The 18,210-nt window shown below is 67.1% G+C and overlaps 3 protein-coding genes across 6 annotated transcripts in view; 1 reads left to right on the top strand and 2 right to left on the bottom strand.

Moving 5' to 3' along the window:
• RBFOX3 (RNA binding fox-1 homolog 3) overlaps positions 1-4,908 on the top strand; it is a 28,910-nt gene extending 24,002 nt beyond the window's left edge. For 3 of the 4 annotated variants that reach the window (XM_065647546.1, XM_065647544.1, XM_065647543.1), the window contains exons 4-11: positions 258-350; positions 1,380-1,440; positions 1,757-1,810; positions 2,066-2,198; positions 2,757-2,796; positions 3,381-3,442; positions 3,731-3,809; positions 4,826-4,908. In XM_065647546.1, coding sequence (XP_065503618.1) covers positions 258-350; positions 1,380-1,440; positions 1,757-1,810; positions 2,066-2,198; positions 2,757-2,796; positions 3,381-3,442; positions 3,731-3,809; positions 4,826-4,870 — 567 coding nt within the window. In that variant the 3' untranslated portion in view covers positions 4,871-4,908. The remainder of the gene's footprint in view (positions 1-257; positions 351-1,379; positions 1,441-1,756; positions 1,811-2,065; positions 2,199-2,756; positions 2,797-3,380; positions 3,443-3,730; positions 3,810-4,825) is intronic. The other variant, XM_065647545.1, reaches the window with a different exon arrangement.
• Positions 4,909-7,673: 2,765 nt separating this feature from the next.
• ENGASE (endo-beta-N-acetylglucosaminidase) lies at positions 7,674-11,984 on the bottom strand. The gene is made up of 14 exons (XM_065647915.1): positions 11,878-11,984; positions 11,617-11,693; positions 11,295-11,496; positions 10,843-10,991; positions 10,584-10,741; positions 10,329-10,477; positions 9,989-10,154; positions 9,555-9,658; positions 9,253-9,361; positions 8,987-9,159; positions 8,605-8,759; positions 8,402-8,504; positions 8,204-8,318; positions 7,674-8,063 (listed from the first exon to the last, which is right to left on the bottom strand). Exons 1-14 carry the CDS (start codon positions 11,976-11,978, stop codon positions 7,674-7,676), a joined length of 2,151 nt encoding a protein of 716 aa, XP_065503987.1. The 5' UTR covers positions 11,979-11,984.
• A 1,190-nt stretch (positions 11,985-13,174) lies between these two features.
• Positions 13,175-18,062, bottom strand: C1QTNF1 (C1q and TNF related 1). Its single transcript, XM_065647917.1, has 4 exons — positions 17,974-18,062; positions 15,219-15,369; positions 14,956-15,098; positions 13,175-14,605 (listed from the first exon to the last, which is right to left on the bottom strand). The coding sequence occupies exons 2-4, from the start codon at positions 15,353-15,355 to the stop codon at positions 14,055-14,057; spliced, it is 831 nt and encodes a 276-aa protein (XP_065503989.1). The 5' UTR covers positions 15,356-15,369; positions 17,974-18,062; the 3' UTR covers positions 13,175-14,054.
• Between the last annotated feature and the right edge of the window lie 148 nt (positions 18,063-18,210).

Below are 18,210 nucleotides of genomic sequence, written 5' to 3'. Positions count from 1 at the left end.
CTTGTCTCTGTTGCATCTACCCTGCTTTCTGTGCCCCTCTCCCAGACTCTTCTCCCAGCTCATGGGCGATGCTGGGGCCTCAGCCGGGACCCCCGGAGCCAGCGGGGGCCCCAGCCTGGGCTCTCCGTCTCCGCACTGCGGCAGCTTCATCTCCTGCGCCAGCTCTCCTGATTCACCCCCTCTCTCTCTCTGTCCCCGCACCCTCTCTCTGTCTCTCTCTGTCTCTTTTTCTTTCTCCTTTTCTCCTCTGCTCACAGGGTTTTGGGTTTGTAACTTTTGAAACTAGCACAGATGCCGACCGGGCACGGGAGAAGCTGAATGGCACCATCGTAGAGGGCCGGAAGATTGAGGTGCTCAGATAAGTGTGCTAGTGCCATGGCTGCGTGCGTGCGTCCACCCTGCCCGGGGCTGTGGCAGGGCAGAGCCGGGACAGGGGACACTCCGTGGCAGCCCCGGCTCCTGCCTGGTCCCACGTGCCCCCGGGAGCCGTGCCCAGCGCGTGCATGTGTCCGTGAACGCGCACGGGAGCATGTGTGCACAGGGAGGCCGTCACCGGGCACAAGGAGCATCCAGCTCAAATGAACCTCCCGTGTACAGACAGGGCTGGGGCACCAGCCTGGGCTCTGGCTGTGTTTGGCTGGTTCCAGAGGGGTCTGGCGGACCCCACTGCCCGCAGCCCCCTGCCCAAGGTGCAGCTGCCCTGAGCTCCAAGAGAGGAGAGGGGCTCTGCTCCGCGGGCCGTGCCCGGTCCCCTGGCCCGGGAGGGCAGGGTGTGCGCAGGGCTCCCTGCCCGCTGTGCTGCCCAGCCCCGGGCTTTCGTTCCCCAGCCAGGCAGAGGGTCAACTCTGCACCTTGCTGATGGTGGGGAGCAGGGCAGCGTGCAGCTCTCCTGGCAGCGCTGAGCGCAGGGACGGCAGCCCGGCGATGCCCCTGGACAGGCCCTGCCTGTTGGAGAACACTGGCCCAGCATCGCTGGGCAGGAGCTCACGGGTGGTGCAGGAGTGACCCGGGATCCTGCCTCAAGCACGTTCTCCCGGCGGGCAGGATCAGGCAGGGGGACGGGGGCAGCCAGGCCCGTGGCAGCGTGTGGGGGCTCAGCTGGAGCGTGGCACCATGGTGGTCACGACATCGGGCGCCAGCCTGGCCGATGCTGGTTGCTGGAGCTGGGCAGGAGCCGGAGGCCTTGGCTGGCTGGGCTGCGGGCAGGGCTGGCCCCGGCAGGCGGTCTGCAGGCAGAGACTCCTCCCGTGTGCCCCCGCACAGCCGGTGTCCTTCGCTCCAGCACCCGAAGCAGCAGCGACGTGCCGAGCGGGCCCTGGAGCGCGGCCCTAGCAGCCCCGGCGTCCGCAGGCGCTGAGCCCCGTCCTCTCTCTCCGCAGGTGAACAACGCCACAGCCCGCGTCATGACGAACAAGAAGGCTGCCAACCCCTACACCAATGGTGAGGGCGGTGGGCAGGCGCTTATGGCCGGGGGTTGCACTAGGTGACCTTTAAAGGTCCCTTCCAACCAAACCAGTCTGTGATTCTGTGATCCCCGGGCACCCACGCTCCTCGCTGCCAGGCTGCTGCTGAGCTGCAGCAAATGCCTTGGGCAGACATGAGAGCGGCTGCTCCCTTCCCAGTGCGGGGGTGCAGCCCCCCGGGCACCCCAGCCCTGCAGCCGCGCGGGGATGGAGCTGTGGCCCCTCGGAGCGCAGCTCGGGGGGCAGTGCTGCACGGAGAGGCCCCCAGCCTGACCGGCTCTCCCTGCCCACAGGCTGGAAGCTGAACCCGGTGGTGGGAGCAGTCTACGGCCCTGAGTTCTACGCAGGTAACATCTGAGTTGGCACTGGCCCTGCCACGGGTCCCCCCAGCCGTCAGCTCCGCACCGTGTCCAGCCCCACTGCCGCTCTGAGCAGCGAGCAGCCCCCGGCCCCTCTCCCGCTCCCCTGTGTGCGCGGCCCCCCAGCCCCAGCGTCCCCGCAGGGCTGTGTCCCTGCAGGCCGGGGGACACCAGCAGGCTGTGGGGGTCTCAGCCATGCGCTGTGGGGAGCTGCTGCCCACGTTTGTCCCCTCTCTCCTGCAGTAACGGGGTTCCCATACCCCGCCACGGGGACGGCCGTGGCCTACCGAGGGGCACACTTACGGGGACGAGGACGTGCTGTCTACAACACCTTCCGGGCTGCGCCGCCGCCGCCGCCCATCCCCACCTACGGCGCGTGAGTACCAGGCGGCGGGGGCACCGCCTGCCGCGGGGGCGGTTGTTTGCTGCCACGTTGCTCCCATTTTGCTGCCATCAGCCTCAGCCTTGCCAGACCTCGTGCTGGGGGAAGGAGCTGCAGCTCCCCCAGCACCTATCTGGCCTTGGGGGCTGTGACGCCTCCCGGGCTGCTGCCCCCCAGGGAGACCCACCTGCTCCACAGCCTCCTGTGCCCCAAGGCAGGGACAGTTATTCCAGACGTGTCAGTTGAACAGAAACCCTCTCTCCCGGCACACCGGCCGCGCTGGTGTCAGGCATGGCCATGGCAATCCGTGACTCCCAGCAGCAATCGCGCCCCAGCATCCTCCACCCCTGTGACAGCCCCTGCCCTTGGCCATGCCCCCGCCCGTCCCCACGTCCCTGCCCTCGCTGCCATGAGTCCCAGCCCTGGCCCTGCCCTTGGCTGCCTGGGCGGCCACTCCTCGCCCTTTGGCTGCTCCCACAGTCTGCCGGCTGCACCCCAGCCCCTCTTGGCCGGTGACACGGGCTGGCGCTGACGCCTCCACCTCGTTTGCAGGGTCGTGTACCAGGACGGGTTCTACGGGGCCGAGATCTACGTAAGTGCCGTGCCTGGGTCTGGGCCGCAGCGGGGACCCTGCGCGGGGCAGGGGGCGAGTGGCAGCGGGCGGCCCCACGCCGGGCTCTGCCCAGCAGCCCCTTCCCGGGGGGCGGCGGGAGCCCCAGCGGAGCGCGGGCGGGAGCGCGGCCCCCGGAGCGAGCGGGTGACACCGCGCGGGTCCTGCGCCCCCGGACACCCCCTCGCAGGGCCAGCACCGGGTGGGATTTACAGCCCCGAGCGCCGGTGCGCTGTCTTACACCAGCATTTAACCTCCATATTTAAGAAGCCAGTGGCGATATTTCAGGCGGGCGGCTGAAGGATTTATCTAACGTGACACCTCATTAAAGCGATCAGGGAGGTGACATTCTCTCCTCTGGAAATTTAATTTTTTAAGGTTAATGTTTGTGAAAGCCCCTGGGGAATGGTAATGAGGCTGGTGTGTGCCTGGTGGCACAGGCACCGGCTCCCCACAGGGTCTCACCGCTGCAGTGCCTGGGGGGTGCCCAGCTGCCCCAGCCACCCCCAAGCCTCCTGCGACGGGTGCTGCCCCCCACCCTGACGCCATCTCTCCCTCCACTGCAGGGGGGCTATGCTGCCTACAGATACGCCCAGCCGGCAGCAGCGGCGGCAGCATACAGCGACAGGTAAGCACCCCTGTGCCACCAGCATCGCTCGGGGGGGCACGTCCCACATCACCCCCACACCCCCCAGTCCCACACATCGCAGCCTTTGTGCCCTGTGGGATGAGGACAGAGCCAGGCACGACCAGAGCATCCTGCAAACCGGGGTCCCAGTGCTGCCCTTGGGCTCATGCTGGCAGGGCCTGGCACCGGGCAGGGAGAACTGGGGGGCGCAGCAGGTTGGGGGGGCTGCTGAGGGGAGACAGGACCCCAACCCAAGTCGCTAACGCCTGTCATTTTTTGTGCTTCTAGTTACGGCAGAGTGTATGCAGCGGCAGACCCGTACCACCACACTATCGGCCCTGCCGCCACGTACAGCATCGGCACCATGGTAAGAGCAGCCCCCGCGGCCGTTCTTTGCGTCCTGGTGCAAGCTGCAGCCAGCCCGGGGAGGGGGGCCTGGCACAGCAGCACCGGGAGCCTGCATGGTGCCAGGGAGGCGAGGGGCGCAGGGCAGCCCCACGCGCGGGGGCTGCGGGAGAGCAGTGGGAGCCAGCAGCGGTGGCAGGAGCAGCGCAGCCCCTGCCTGGCTCCATCCGTGGCCAGGCGAGAGAGGAGCCCCCCCATGTCCCCACCCCACACACCTCGTCACACCCGGCCAGCCCTCCCTGCACTGGCCACTGCTGGGGGGCGCAGCTGCCCCCGCGCCGCCCGCCTGGGCAGCACCCCAGGGCCCTGCCCGGGGACCGAGACCCCCGTCCCCTCCCCAGTGCGGGGCCGTGTCCCCAGCCCAGCATGCAGCCACGCGCAGGGAGCACACGTGTGCGGAGCAGTGCCTGCAGCCCCCCCACGGCTCTCAGCTAGCTTCACAACCAGCATCAAAGATGAAAAATCCCATTCTTGGGCAGGATCCCAAAGCCAACTTGGTTTTTTTTCTTCCTTTTTTTGACATCCCCTGGCTGGGGCTGGGCTGCCAAGAGCCCCTTGGCACCCGCGGTCCCAGGCAGCCACTAGCGAGGGGCTGCGGCCTCTCTGTCCCGCGGGGATGGGCAGGGCAGGTCCCAGCCCAGCACTGCAGTGGGGACGGGGACAGGGTCCTCCGCGGCCACCGCAGGCGGGACAAGGTCTGGACACAGTCCCGGGGCAGCCAGCGCTGTGCTAAGGGCACTGGGGCTCAGGGCACCTCACAGCCCCCGACCCATTGAAGGCCCCAGAGCAGCACCCACAGCCCAGGGCACCTTCAGCCCTGCCCACCCATCACACCCCAAGGACAGAAGTGATTTGGTGTCATCTTAAAGCAAAAAAAAAAAAAAAAAAAAAAAAGTTTTTTTTAAAAAAAAGGGAAGAACTGGGCTTTGCCTGTCTCTCGAATACTGATTGGCTTTTTTTTCATCTTTGATGTTGCAGGCTAGTCTATACCGAGGAGGGTACAGCCGCTTCACTCCCTACTAGCAAGACAGACCCAGCCCCTCCCTCCACTAACACTGGCTGCTCACTAGCACCAAACCCAGCCAGGCAGCCAGAGCCGAGGCCGAGCCTCTGGAGGAACCACGGGCGCTGCCCAGGCTGGGCCGGGCTGACCTGAGCTGGGCCAGGCTGGGCTGGGCTCCACACAGCCCCACAGCCCCCACCCGTAGGGTTTCCTCGAGCCGCTCCGTCCCGCCGCCCACGTCTCCCGCACCGTCTGCCTACCCCGGCACATCCCTGCGCCCTGGTGCTGCCGAGAGCCATGGGGCCCCAGGGAGTGGGGCTGACAAGAGCACCCGCTCCCAGAGCCGGGGTCCCCAGGCAGCTTCCCCCCGGCCCGAGCCCCAGCGGGTGCTGCCCTGGCTGGGGGTCAGAGGGCTCGTCCCCCGTGAGGCAGGAGGGGCTGTTCTGCCTGTGGGCACAGGGGGCACAGCACCCCCAGAGCAGCCCCTCTGCCCCCCCATAGGAGAGACAGGAGCTGGCGGGGGCTGCTGCGTGCTCCTCGGGGACGGAAGCTCCAGGGCGGGGGGCTGGCGGTGCAGGCGGGGGCACGGTGTGGTGCCTGCGTCCCTCCCGGCCAGCAGCTCGGCCAGGCTGCCCCTCATGCTGCTCCAGCAAAACACCTGCCTCTCTGTTTCTGTTGTAGTGAAACCGTGACTGTTTCCTTCTGGGACCAGGAAGGGCAAAAAAATCCACACACACACACACAAAAAAAAAATTAAAAAAATCTAAAGCAAAGCAACAAAAGAAAAAAAAAAAGCAAAGCGGCAACAGCCAAGTGAAAGTCCCATACTGTCCACACACGCACCGAGCGAGCGAGTCCCGGAGGAGCGCCGCGGCGAGCACGGACCGGCTGGACAGGCCCCTCCGTGCGCCGGCCCCGTGCAGGGAGGGAGAGCCGAGGCAGAGCCGAGCGCGGGGGCGTACGGAGGGGCCTCCGCCCACCCAGGCGCCGGGCCTGGGCACCACGTCTTCCTTTCCGCCCCAGTGTGGCGGCGCTGGGGGTGCCGGCGGAGCGGCGCGGCACGCCGCCCCTTCCCCAGCACTGGGGACTGGGCGCCAGGGTGGGAACCCGGCCTCGTGTTTCCCGAGCTCCAGCGTTTGCCGGTCATCAGTGTGTCGAGTGTGCGAGGCCTCGGCTCCCACGCGGAGCTGAGGTGGCGGCGCAGCTGCTTTGCTGAGGCGCTGGGTGTTGCAGGGGGATGAGCCTCTGCCTTTTAAAGGGAATTTTTGTTAAGAGGAGCTTGCAAGTCGCTTGCGATCCCTTTCCCCTCCCTCCCCTCCATCCCCTGACGCATTCAGGGCTCCCACCCCGCAGGGAGCAGCCCTGACACTGCTTGCGGCCCCCTGCGCTGGGACGGGACGGGGCCTGGCCCGCTCCCCCTGCTCCACGACGCAGGACACGCTCATGGCCACCTGTCCCTGCCCGAGACAGCGGGACCCTGCCAGCCCTCAGCGTGGGGTCTCAGCCATGGCATCGCCCAGGACTGGGGGCTGGTGTTCCCTGCAGGGCCCAGCCCAAGCCCCGGGGTCGGTCTGCAGCAGCCGGTGCGCTGGGTCCGGTGCCCAGTGGCACAGAGCGCTGCGGAGCCCACCCCAGGGTGCAGCCCCGTCCTGCAGGGTGGCCCTGCCCTCAGCCCCCCACCCCGCGTGGCTCTGCCACTCCTTGAACCTCACTTTATAGTCTGCAGACGCACCCGACGCTCCAGCAATGAGCTCCCCCTTTTCTATTCCCGGTGTACATAGCCCTGGCCACCCCAGCCCTGCGCCCCCGCCCCTGTACAAAGCTCCTTCCATCGCTGTATTGGCTTCTTCCTTACAGCAAACCCCTGCGCCGGCTGCCGGCGCGCAGGCTGGTGCTGGCCCATCCTGTATGCTTCAAAGGTGTGACCATTCTAATAAACAGTATTATTATTATTATTATTATTATTACAAGGATTATTATTATTATTATTATTATTGAAATTATTAATAAAGACTTCTTTCTTCAACCAGGGCGACTCAGGTTTTGACTGGTGCAGGGGCACGGGGCCGTGGCTGGCACGGCAAGTCTGGCTGTCCTGGCACAGCACTGGGCAGGGGGCTGCAGGCTGCGGAGCGAGGGGGGAGCCCACCGGGGCTCTGGCCTTGCCATGGCAAGGCAGTGGGGTGCCAGCATGGAGCCCTCCCCTGGCTGCACAGAGCCCTTCATTTTTCAAACCATCGGATAATTCATTTCAGAGCGAGTCCCCCGCCAGAGGAGCAGGAGCTTAACTGCTGACATATTAATTTTCCTGACCCGGAGCCAGCATTGTTTGTGGGCCCGGGGCTGGCGCTTGGGGGGAGCTGGGGCTGGGCGACCCTGCTGCGCGGTGCGCTCGCCTGCCTCCCCGCCTGCTAATTGCTTGCTCACCAGACTGTGAGAAAATAATTGCTGCTATAAATTTTCTGCCCTTCTCCATGTAAGGTGTCCCGGGGAGGCCGGCCAGGCGCAGCCGCAGCCCTGGGGAGGGCAGTGCCGAAGGGGGCTCCACAGTGGCCGGGCTGTCCCTGGGGCTGAGCCCCCCCAGCGGGGGCGACACGGGGCTGGGGGGGCTCAGGGCAGGCGGCCCCAGCCGCCCCTCGCACGGTCCCAGCGGCCTCCCGGCGAGCGCTGAGCCCAGCGCCGGGGTTGGAATTGAGGGACCCGCCGAACCAGGGCGGCGAACTGCAGCCCCCGCCCGCTCAGCCCCCGGCCCCGCCGCGCCCCCGCCCTCCGGCGCGGAGCAGACACGGACACGGGGCTGCAGCGCGATCGCTTTAATGCGGCTCAGCTGGGGCCGCCCGGGGCAGAGTACACCAGCACCAGGCGCCCCCAGCGCTCCGGGTCCGCGGGCAGCTCGTCGCGCAGCAGCGGCTCCACCAGCAGCTCCAGCCGGCAGGACTGGCCGGGCGGCGGGCGCGGCACCGGCAGCCCCACGGCGCGGAACCGGCACCCGTGCGCCAGCCCCAGCAGCCGCGGGGCGCTCTGGCCGCGGGGGCAGCGGCCGCCCAGGCTGAGGACGCGGAAGGCGCCGGCCCGGCCGGGAGGGAAGGTCCAGCGCAGCGTGAGGCTGAGCGAGAGCTGCTCGGGCCCGGGGCCCTCCTGCCACCAGAGCTGCGAGGCCGCCAGGCTCTGCACCTGCGGCGGGGCGGCCGCCGCGCTGGCCGCGTCCAGCACCTGCGGGGAAGCACAGGACGGTCGGAGCGGGGCCGGGGGCAGCGGGCAAACACCCGCCCGCCCGGGGCCGGGGGCAGTGGGCAAACACCCGCCCGCCCAGCGCGGGTGGCAGCGGGGCGCTGGCAGCGGCGGGCACTCACCCGGACCTCCCCGAGGAGGCAGGTGAAGGGCAGCTCCTGCAGGCTGGGCTGCTGGCGGGACACAAGCAGGGAGAGGTCTCGCAGGCTGCAGTCCTGCAGCTCCAGCTCGTAGCACCTGAGAGCAAAGGGGCAGAGTGGGCAGGGGGCCCTGGGTGCCCATGCCTGTCCACGCTCACAGGGTGCTGACAGGGCACTCACCGGCTGGTCCAGCCGTGGGAACTGCGGTCGCAGGCAGCGAGCAGCTTGGCGAGGCTGGGTGGTGGTGCCGGGAGGAACCGGGGATGGTGCCGGCCGTTGGGCTCTGCCAGAAGGAGCAGGGTCAGGGGGGCAAGGGGCTGAGCTGGTCACACCCCCACAGTGGATGCTCACTGCAGAGACCAAGGAGGGGACAGGGTCCTCACCGGGCAGGGAGGTGACATTGCCCTCATGGCAGGTGCCCGAGTCTGAGGTAGTGAGCTCCAGTGAAACTGCAAACTCATCAGGGTGTGACCCCTCCAACTTGTAGAGCAGGGTCAAGAAGACCTTGGGGGGTGCCGGCATCTGCAAAGAAAAAAGGCTGATGACCCCAAATCCACCCAGAGAGAGACAGAGAGAAAGAAAGGAGAGAAAGAGAAGATGCATCGGGTTAGGTCTGCTGGGCAGTGTGGGCAGAGCCCCGCGGCACACTCACCGCAGGGCGCCTGGGTCACACAGCTCTGCCCAGGCCATGTGGGCCATGCCGTGCCAGCACAGTGCCAGCCCAGCACTGAGGAGGTGGCAAGAGGGCTTCACCCTCCAACTCACCGGATGGCCACGTGCTCCTCGCCGGCGGGGATGGTCCCCTGCACCCTCAGGGAGCTGCCCCCGCACCAGGCGTCCTGCAGCCAGCAACTGGTGCTCAGCTTGCCCTTGCGCTCCAGGTAGAGGGGCTGGATCTCCTGCGCACTCAGGTCATACCAGGGACCGGCCTCTTCCTCCTGTAGGGGGGGGTGAGCTGGGCCGGGTGGGGAGCCGGGAGCAGGGACTCCCTGCCCAGCCCACCTAGAGTCAAGCTGTCTCCCCATACTCACCTTCCCAGCCAGGAACCTGCTGGTGCCCATGCCCAGGCTGAAGGAGGTGGCGAGAGGCAGCGTACAGATGTTGTGTGTGGGCAGGTACTCAGCCAGCAAGGCCCAGAACCTGGAGGAAAAGGTGTGTGACAGGGCAGAGAACCCTGCTGCAGCCGCTGCCCTGGCACTGGGGCCAGCCTGGTCCTGGTGGGCAGCCATGGTCTACCGGCAGTGCCGTCCCACCACCCAGCAGCCATCCCAGCCTGCGGTGCTCCCAGACCTGACCCCCCACTATGGCCCCCACCCTGCCGCGCTGCCCTCACTTGTTCTCGTTGTGCAGGAAGTTTTCCTCCCCCAGGTGCTCGTAGACCCAGCCAGGAGCAAAGATGGCTGCAGAGAGGCCGTGCTGGCGGATCAGGCGCAGGGACTACGGAGACAAGCAGTGAGCAGCATGGGCCAGGCCAGGTGGTCACCTTGTCACTTGCCCTCTCCCCCCTCCCCAGGTCCCAGTGGCCCTGTGGTGGTGCAGGACAACACTGTGCAGATGTGCTGCTGCACCTCCCTCTCCAGGGACTGCAGCACCAGGGTCCCCCGGCTCCCTCTCCATGCACGGCTGGCAGCCCAGGGGCTCTGGGTTCCCCCCGTGCTCACCGCTGCACCCCGGGTTCGCAGCCCAGCCCGGCGCAGCCATCAGCAGGAGCTCAGAGCAACGGGGAAGGCCCAGGGTCCTGCTCTGGCCTGGCCCCAGCACACCCACCTTGTCGGTGTCAAAGCCACCACCGATCACATCCCCACGGGCAAAGACATCGATGCCAACGTAGACATCAGTGTTGCGTGGCCCGGCCAGCGCACGCGTGCGCTCCAGGTGCTCCTCCTTCCAGTTGTAGTTGGTGAACAGCCCGTCACAGGCATCAAAAAACACCCTGGAGATGAGGGTCAGAGTGGCAGGGTGGACGCTGCGGCTGTCCTCGCAGATCACCCCACCAAGGGCTGTGCAGGTGGTACCCTGACCAGCCCCCAGTGCTGGGTTTAGGGTGGGCTCACGGCCCCCACCTGGGGTCGGTTTTGCCTGGGTGAGGTGGCAGGGCCCAGCTCACCTATTCTCCTCGTTCAGCTCGTTCTGCCATTTCAGTGTGCCGCTCTGCAGGATGCTGTCGTACCAGATCACCAGCCCGCCGGGCACGGCACTGTGCACCTGCGCTGTCAGGTGTCGCAGGAAGGGGGGCAGGTTCCCCACCGCCGCCGCCTGGCAGGGGACAGTGGGGACAGGTGGGCACAGGGTGGGCAAGGAGCAGTGCAAGGGCAGGGAGCAGGCAGGGAGGTGAGCAGGACAGGGCACCACAGCAGCTCACACTCAGTGTGTTCTCCAGGTTGACCAGCCAGCCGTCGAAGCGGTAGTGCTGCGCGATGCGGGCCAGCTGCTCACTCACAGCGCGGTACGCCTCCTCCCCACCGGCCAGGAATGCCTCGCACAGCCGCTCCCCATCCGTCCACTCCGTGATGAACGTGCCTGGGGAGGTGGCGAGGGCAGAGTCAGCCACGCACCCCAGCAAACCCACCACATGCCTGGGGCTCCCCTGGGCCCAGCCCTGCCGCCAGCCCTGCCCTCACCCAGCACGGGAACGCCATTCCTGTGTGCCGCGTTGGTCCAGCACACAGGCGGGATGGTGACGGTGTGGTGACTGAAGTAGATGAAGATGTCGATGTACCGCCAGTGGTAGAAGACGTAGGGGTTGCGTGTGGCTGAGCCCTGGATGAACCTGCAGCGCCAGAGAAGGAAGAGTGTTGGGCAATGTGGGAAGGACGGCGGCAGACAGGGCTGGGCGGGAGCCTGACTCACGCCCTGGGAGCTGGGCAGAGCTGTGGTGCTGAGCCACCCCTGTGGACCCCAGCGAGGGCTGGCCTGAGCCAGGTCACCGTGTTCTGCAGCCAAGAGCCAAACCCCTCCAGCCCTGCCCACCTGTGGGCAAACTGGCAGGAATCAAATCAAGCGGAAATAGCAGTGGCCTGGGGTTTGAGGTGTTGAGCTCTGCTGTCACTTCTCCTCTCCACCCAGCACGCACCTGTCCTCCAGGTACCCGCCGCGCATGTCATGGCACACCAGCGTCCGGGGTCTCTTGCTGTGGAGCGGGGGCTGGCGCTTCGCCAGCGGCACAGCGGAGACGTTGAATTCGTCGTTGCCATCGGGCTGCCAGGACAGCAGCTCCTCCAGGCTGGACAAGAAGAAGCTGATGGGCTCCGTCGTCTTGGTGTCGAAGTACCTCGCTGGGACAGGTGTGGAGATGTGGGACGGGGTCACCGGGGAGCGCTGCCCGTGCGGCTCAGCACCGGCACCGGCCCGGGGGGCCCGGGGGCGCAGCGAGCGCCCTCCCCGCGGTGCCTCACCTGGCAGGGGCTGCGGGCGGGTGCTGACGGTGTCGTGCAGGACGGTGGTTCCCCGGGGCTCCGCCGCCGGCTGGAAGCTGCCCGGGGAGGGGCGTGAGGGCCGGGCAGGCCGCAGCCACCGCGGCACCCGCCGCCGGGCCGGGCCAGCACCGCGGCCAGCGCCCCAGCCTGGCCCCGATCCCAGCCAGCACGATCGCGGCGCCGACCCCTTCCCGACCCCTTCCCGACCCCATCCCGATCCCGGGCCGCCCCGCCGCCCACCTCCGCCGCCGCCTCCCGGCCCGCTCCGCCTCCGCCGGCTCCTCCGGCCCGGCCTCGTCCCTCTTCCCGCGCCGCCCGGGCCCGTCCTGCGCCTCCGCCATGGCGCTGCCGCTGCCCGCACTGACGGCGGCGCCGGCCCCGGCCTGGCCCCGCTCTCCCGGGGGCGCGGCCCGCGGGGCTCCGCCCGCCCCGGCCCCGCTCCGCACCGCCCCCAGCGCCCGGCCCGCCCCGTGTCCGCCGCGGGACGTGTGTTCCTGGGTGCACCGCGTGTCCCGGGGTGCACCGTGTGTTCCGGGGTGCACCGCGTGTCCTGGGGTGCACCGCGTATCCCGGGGTGCACCGTGTGTCCCGGGGTGCACCGTGTGTTCCGGGGTGCACCGTGTGTCCCGGGGTGCACAGCGTATCCCGGGGTGCACCGTGTGTCCCGGGGTGCACAGCGTATCCCGGGGTGCACCGCGTGTCCTGGGGTGCACCGCGTGTCCCGGGATGGGACCGGTGTGCGGGGATGGGCTGTGTGTCCCAGAACAGGCCCTGCTGTGCAGACTGGGACGGAGCCGGCACACGGGCTGGCAGCCACCCCGCAGCGGGCAGCCGACCCCCCCGTGCCGTGTGCCAGCAGTACCGGCAGCCCCGGCCCTGCCTGCTGCCTGAGGGGCTGTGGGCTGCTGCAGGGCTTTGCCCCCAGCCTGGAGCTGCGACAGGGCTGGTCGTGAGCAGGGCAGTTCCTCCCCCCGTGCTGCAGCGTCCCTGGGGACAGCCCCATGGGGACAGCAGTGCCAGGGCCCTGGAGCTGCTACCAGTCCAAGATGGCCTGACCAGCCTCACTTGGACCCACACCCACATGTAGGGCTCTATTTAAGCTCAGCCCTGAGCTCTGCCTCCATTCTCTGCTGTGCTGATGTTGCTCTCCAGCTGCAGCTCTGCCCTGCCCTGGGCCCACCCATCCTGACCCACTGGCTTCCCAGCCCAGCCTCAGACCTGCTTCATCACCATGGACTTGCCAGATGATCCGGACTTTTGGTAAACCCGGCCACCATCCCAGCCTGCCCTGCCCACAGGCTGATGAGTCTGGTACCACGCTCAGCTTCCAGCTCCCTGGCCCTTGGGGAGCAGCTGGGCCTTGCAGAGCCTGGCTCAGGCGTCTCTGAGGTTGGTCTGTCCTTCCCTTCCCACCAGCAGCTCGGCAGCACTGTGCCAGCCCTGGCTCTCAGGGAGCCCCCGGACCCTGGGAGCAGGAACCTGCCCTGAGCTGCCTGGAGCCTCCGCACGCGCAAAGCAAGGGGACGCACTGAAAGTCTGAGCAGGAAAAAAATTGTGGGGTGTTTAATGTGGTCACAAGCTGCACGGAGAGCAGGGGACAGCACACTGCCCCAGGCCCTGCTCTGCTATTGCATCTACAGGAACACAAAGCCTGGCCAGCAGATAATCTAACTGAAGAGGAAGCAGCTGAGGCCAAAGGCCCTGCACCCAGGGCTGCAGTGGGGAGCCAGCCCCTCCGGCAGCATTGGCACCGAGCTGTGGCAGCGTCGGCACCATGCTGCGGCTGCGGCGGGCAGGATGGGGACGTGCAGCAGGGAACTGATGCAACCTGCTCCCCCATGGAAGCACTTGGGGGGTGTCAACCAGAGGGCACCCACACCACACTGCAATGCTGTGCTGTTGAGAGCCAGCTCTGCAGGAGAGAGGAGAGGCCCTTGGTGGTTTCGCTGCCTTTCCTGCTGCATGCCTTTTGCCCTTTTCCAGGAGAAAGAGCTGGCAGAGCACGGCACAGTGTGAGTGGGGCATGGGAGGAACATGGTGCGCGTGTCTGTGCTGCCTCGCATCGGAGCACTGGCAGCCCAACGCGTTCAGCTGGTGCCAGCGTGCATTCAGTGCCACCAGTGCCTGAGCTCCAGCAAACCCGGCTCTGGAGCAGGCGCAGGGGGATGAGCTCCCTGCCCGCCCCAGGCGAGCGGCTGCCCCCCGGGTCACAAATGCAGCAGAGGCTGGAAATGGCTCCAACTGCTCCAGGTGCATCTGGTCCGCCTCGAGGAGCTGGGGATGGTCTGTTCACACACTTGTGCAGCTGCTGGGAGTGGCACATAGAAGGGCTAACAGCATAACGGCGGGTGGCATGACGGGGGTGAGAGGGCAGCAGGGGCTCTGGGACCCCCACCCCAGGGAGGGGGAGCAGGTGTTCAGGGGTCCCCGCTGTACTTGATGAGGTGGCCGCTGAAGGTGATATAAGTGTCGTACTCGTCGCTGAAGACGGCGTTCTCGCGCTCGCCCTTGTAGAGCCGCACCCAGACCTCATCCTGCTCCCGGAGCTCCAGCATGACGCTCTGGCTCTGCATGATGCTGCGGTCGCTCACCTGGGCGTAGAGGATCACCACCTCTGACCCGTTGCGCATGATGTGCAGGTACGTCTCCTTCTGGTTCCAGGTGTGCACATTGAGGCTGAAGTAGTAGATCCCGGGGACGTAGCAGTAAAACTTGCCCGTGAACATGTTGAAGTGGTCGTAGAGGTTGACAAACTCCGTGTCGAAGATGAGGGTCTGGTAGTAGTCGTTGCTGTGCAGGGGTTTCTTGCGGCCCACCGAGAAGGCGGCGTAGTGGCTCTTGCAGCTCTCCCCCGGGGCGCCCACGCTGCCCTTCTGTCCCTTGGGCCCCGCGTGTCCCCTGCTGCCGGCCACCCCTGTCTTGCCGAATTTGCCCTGCATGCCTCGCTCACCACGGTCCCCCTTCTCACCTGGACAAAGCAGGAGGGACAGTTGTGCTGTCAGAGGCAGGTGCCATCTCTCAACGCAGTGCCCTGGCAGCCCTTTACCCGACAGAAGGGAACGGACACAACAGGGACCCCCCAGCCCTGTTCTGCTCCCTCCTTGGGCTCTGCTGCTGCCCCCAAAGCTGCTGCCCAGAGGCCACCAGAGCAGGAGCAGCTCCTGCCCATGCAAGGCACTGGACCACAGGCCCCAGCCCCAGCTTCTGGTTCCCAGTTTGTGCCAGACCGGTGCCCCAGAGAGCCGGCACTGGAAGCCCAGTTTGCACTGGTGTTGGCAGACCAGGCAGTGCCGCGGCGCAGGGTCCTGCTGTCCTCACCTTTCAGGATGGTCATGTTGATCTGCGGCAGGGGCTGGTATGGGGGGTAGAAGTGCTGGTCGGGCGGCTCGCAGCAGCGGACGCAGCGGGGCTGTGGGGGCAGCCCCTCCTGGGCACCACCGGCTCTCTGCTCCCGCGGGGCCCTGGGAGGGCAGAGACCAAACAGCAACAGGGAGCTACGGGTGGGGGCCGGGAGCCCTTTGCAGTGCCAGGTCTGCCCTGTCCCCTGCTGTGACTTGCCCCAGTCCCGGGGCCCCCCTCACCTGGCATCGTGGTGCGGGGACGGTGCCTCCTCGGGGTCTGTCTGCAAACGTGGGTCAGGGCTGGGCTGGGTCCCTGCCGGGGAGGGCAGCAGCAGGCAGGACAGCAGCAGGACACGGGGTGCCCAGAGCCCCTCCATGCCGCGGCGGTGCCCTGTGAGATGCCAAGGATGGCTGAGGGGGATGGCAAGACCTGGCAGTGCCAGGAGCTGCCGGGACACCCTGCCACGCCAGCCTGGCTGTCCCCGGACAGGACCTGGTGCACAGCGCAGCCCCAGGCAGGGCACAGCTGCGCTTCCAGCCCCAAGGCTGCCCTTGCAACAGCCCTTCCCCAGCACAGCCCACGGCATGGGCACATGCGTCTGTTCCAGCTGCACGGACCATCTGTACCTAAACAGCTGCCTCTAGCTGGGCCGTGTGCCTTGGTGACACAGGGAGACCCATGTTTGGGGCAGTGCTGGGGCTGTGGGATCACCAGCAAGGGGGGAGCTGGGGCCGTGCAGCCCCCGGGGCGCTGGCACGAAGGGGAGAGGGGAGTGCCCGGAGAGCTGAGGGTGCAGAGGAGCAGCCCTCGCCAAGCCCTGGGCCAAGCGCTGCTGCTGCTCAGCCCAAGAGCAGCAACTCAGGGTGTCAGCACCCAGGAAAATCACAGGCAGCTCCAGATGCATGAGGCAAATGTCAGGGTGCAGCCCTGCCTGCTGTGGGGGACGGGAATGCAGGCTGGCCGCCCCAGCTGGGAGCCATGGGGAGGAACCTTCCTGGGAGAAACATCCTGCGTGGGGCCAGAGCTAATATTTGCAGTAGCTGGTGGCACCACGGCCCAGCCCTGGGCAGCTCCGCTGCCCTTCCCTGCCTTATCACAGCTCTATCTGCTCAGGGCGTGGAGCCGGACACGGCACCTCGCCCTGCAGCCCCAAAGGGGCCAGGGCATGGCCCCAAAGGTCGGGACATGGTGCCAGGACAGCCATGGCCAGACATGTGTGGCGCTGCCCGGTACTCGGCGTCCCGCAGCAGCAGGGCCCAAGGCGGTGCTGGTGCACGAGTGGACGGGAACAGGGTCCCACTCCCTGAAGTGCTGGGACGGGGAGGCTGCTGACCAGGATCCCTTCCTGGTCAGGACAAAGGGGTACAGCTTTTGCCCCCCCCGCGCTGTCCGGCCATGCCCCAAAGGACAAAGGGCCCCACGCAGCCCTGTGCCCTGAGATGGGCCACCAGCGAGGGCCCCGGCGGGGATGGACCAGGGGGAGTTTGGGGTGGAATCCTGCTGTTTTGGTGAACACTTGCTCTCTGAGCAGTGGCTCCCTCTCTGGGCAGCTGTCCCCGTTGTCCCCCGAGCACAGTGGCTGGCGGGGTCCCAGACCCAGCAGGTTGTGGGGTTGTGCTCTGCAGCGGCAGGGGGGTGTTGGAAGCCAGGAGGGATGTGGCTTGTGAGTCACGGTCACCGGGCGGGAAGGGGCGGAGGGATAGGGAAAGGCTCCAAAGGGCTCTGTGCTGCTCGCACCCTCTGCACAGGGCCTGTGCCCTCACCTAGTTCCCGGGTGCCCGTGGCCCCCCCTCTGTGAGCAGGTACCATCCAGGGGAGCCTCAGCCCTGGCTCTTCACCCTGCTTGGCCTCCAGCTGTGCCAGCCACATGGCACTGCCCATGCCACGCAGCCCACCTGGGTTTTGGGAAGCCCGTGGCTTTCCCTCAGCTCTGGGACTGTCAAAGCAGACGTTCCCCTGGGACCTGCAGCAGGCTCAGCCCTGGGGAAAACCCAGCTTTGCAGGGAACTGCTCTGCAGGGAGAAGAAATCCTTCACCAGAAAAATTCCCAGCGAGAAGGGCAGTGCGCTTCCCAGGCTGTCGGGTGCTGGAAATGGAGGCGAGCGCCTCCGAGCGTGTCTCCCCCGCAGGCATGTGGGGCGGGAGGTGCCTGTGTGCGCACGGGCATACACAGTCCTGCTGAAGGGACGCTGCTTTTCCTGTCAGGGCTGGATACTCTCCAGGAGCAGTCTAGAGAGTTAAATTCAGTGGCTGCAAAAGCTTTGAGGCTGCAAGTCAAAACATCCTGAACTACATTCCAGGCAGTGATAAAGAGCAGGATGAAACAAGAGCAAACCGCGGGGGAGGTACGAGGAGGCTCAGAGCAGTGGGTTGTTGCGGAGGCAGCAGGACCTGCACACCCACCTCACCCTCCCTGCTTGGGGTAGTGGGCACAGCCGTCCCCGAGCCACAGCAGCTGGAGCTGGGATGCCTCTGGTGCCCGGGGATGTGCTGGTGGAACCGCTGCCCCCACCATTTGCTGCAGCAGCTGGGGCAGTTGCAGAGCTGTTTTCACCCCAAGGCTGTGCAGACCCAGAGGACAGCACGGTGGGATCTGCATAGGGCAGCTGTGGTCAGGGACCGATGGAGAGGTCACTGCCCTCCGGCTCCTGCAGCACCAGCGAGTCCTGCTGGGGACCCCTGCAGCCACCACGTCCCCTGCAGATGTGCTCGGGGGTGGCCCAGCCCTGGGGCTGACATAGGGACTGGCTTTTTGGGCACAGGGCGCTGGGGGAGCTGTGGTGGAGCTGTGCAGGTTCCAGCACCAACCCTCTCCCAGCCTCTGTCTTCCCAGGGCTGCTGCGGGTCGGGCTGTGCCCTCAGAGGACCGTGGGGACGCACCAATGCCACAGCGCCTGTCAGCGATGGCACCCGCAGATGCGTATGCGACAAGGTGCAGCTCTGGGACGCTGGTCCCCAGGCCCGCAGGGGCCCCCGAACCTGCCCCCCACCTACCTCTGGGGCAGGACTGCTCCCGCCTGGCGCTGCCTTTCCTGCTTTAGAGCATCCCCCCGGTGCCGCCCGCCAGCCCCGGGGCCGCGGCCGATCCGCTGCCTCCTGCTCCGCAGCCCCTTCGCCGCCTCGGCCCGGGCGGAAATGCACTTTCTGGAAAGCGAAGGAGGCAGCGGAGGAGCGGGACGAGGCGCAGCCCTCCCCCTGCCAGATGTGAGCCCAGCGGCGCGGGCGGCCGCC

Source organism: Caloenas nicobarica, chromosome 18, assembly GCF_036013445.1.
Source record: "Caloenas nicobarica isolate bCalNic1 chromosome 18, bCalNic1.hap1, whole genome shotgun sequence".
Lineage (NCBI taxonomy): Eukaryota > Metazoa > Chordata > Aves > Columbiformes > Columbidae > Caloenas > Caloenas nicobarica.
This window is presented reverse-complemented; position numbering and strand designations above follow the sequence as displayed.

What these genes read in the sequence shown, in the direction of transcription:
- ENGASE (XM_065647915.1), bottom strand. Translation starts at nt 11,978, where the DNA reads ATGGCGGAGGCGCAGGACGGGCCCGGGCGGCGCGGGAAGAGGGACGAG. An exon ending in CCGCCCGCAGCCCCTGCCAG is followed by an intron (nt 11,497 to 11,616) that starts GTGAGGCACCGC and finishes CACCTGTCCCAG; the next exon opens with CGAGGTACTTCGACACCAAG. An exon ending in CAATGTCACCTCCCTGCCCG is followed by an intron (nt 8,505 to 8,604) that starts GTGAGGACCCTG and finishes TCCTTCTGGCAG; the next exon opens with AGCCCAACGGCCGGCACCAT.
- C1QTNF1 (XM_065647917.1), bottom strand. Translation starts at nt 15,355, where the DNA reads ATGGAGGGGCTCTGGGCACCCCGTGTCCTGCTGCTGTCCTGCCTGCTG. An exon ending in TCCCCGCACCACGATGCCAG is followed by an intron (nt 15,099 to 15,218) that starts GTGAGGGGGGCC and finishes CTGCCCTCCCAG; the next exon opens with GGCCCCGCGGGAGCAGAGAG. An exon ending in CAACATGACCATCCTGAAAG is followed by an intron (nt 14,606 to 14,955) that starts GTGAGGACAGCA and finishes TGCTTTGTCCAG; the next exon opens with GTGAGAAGGGGGACCGTGGT.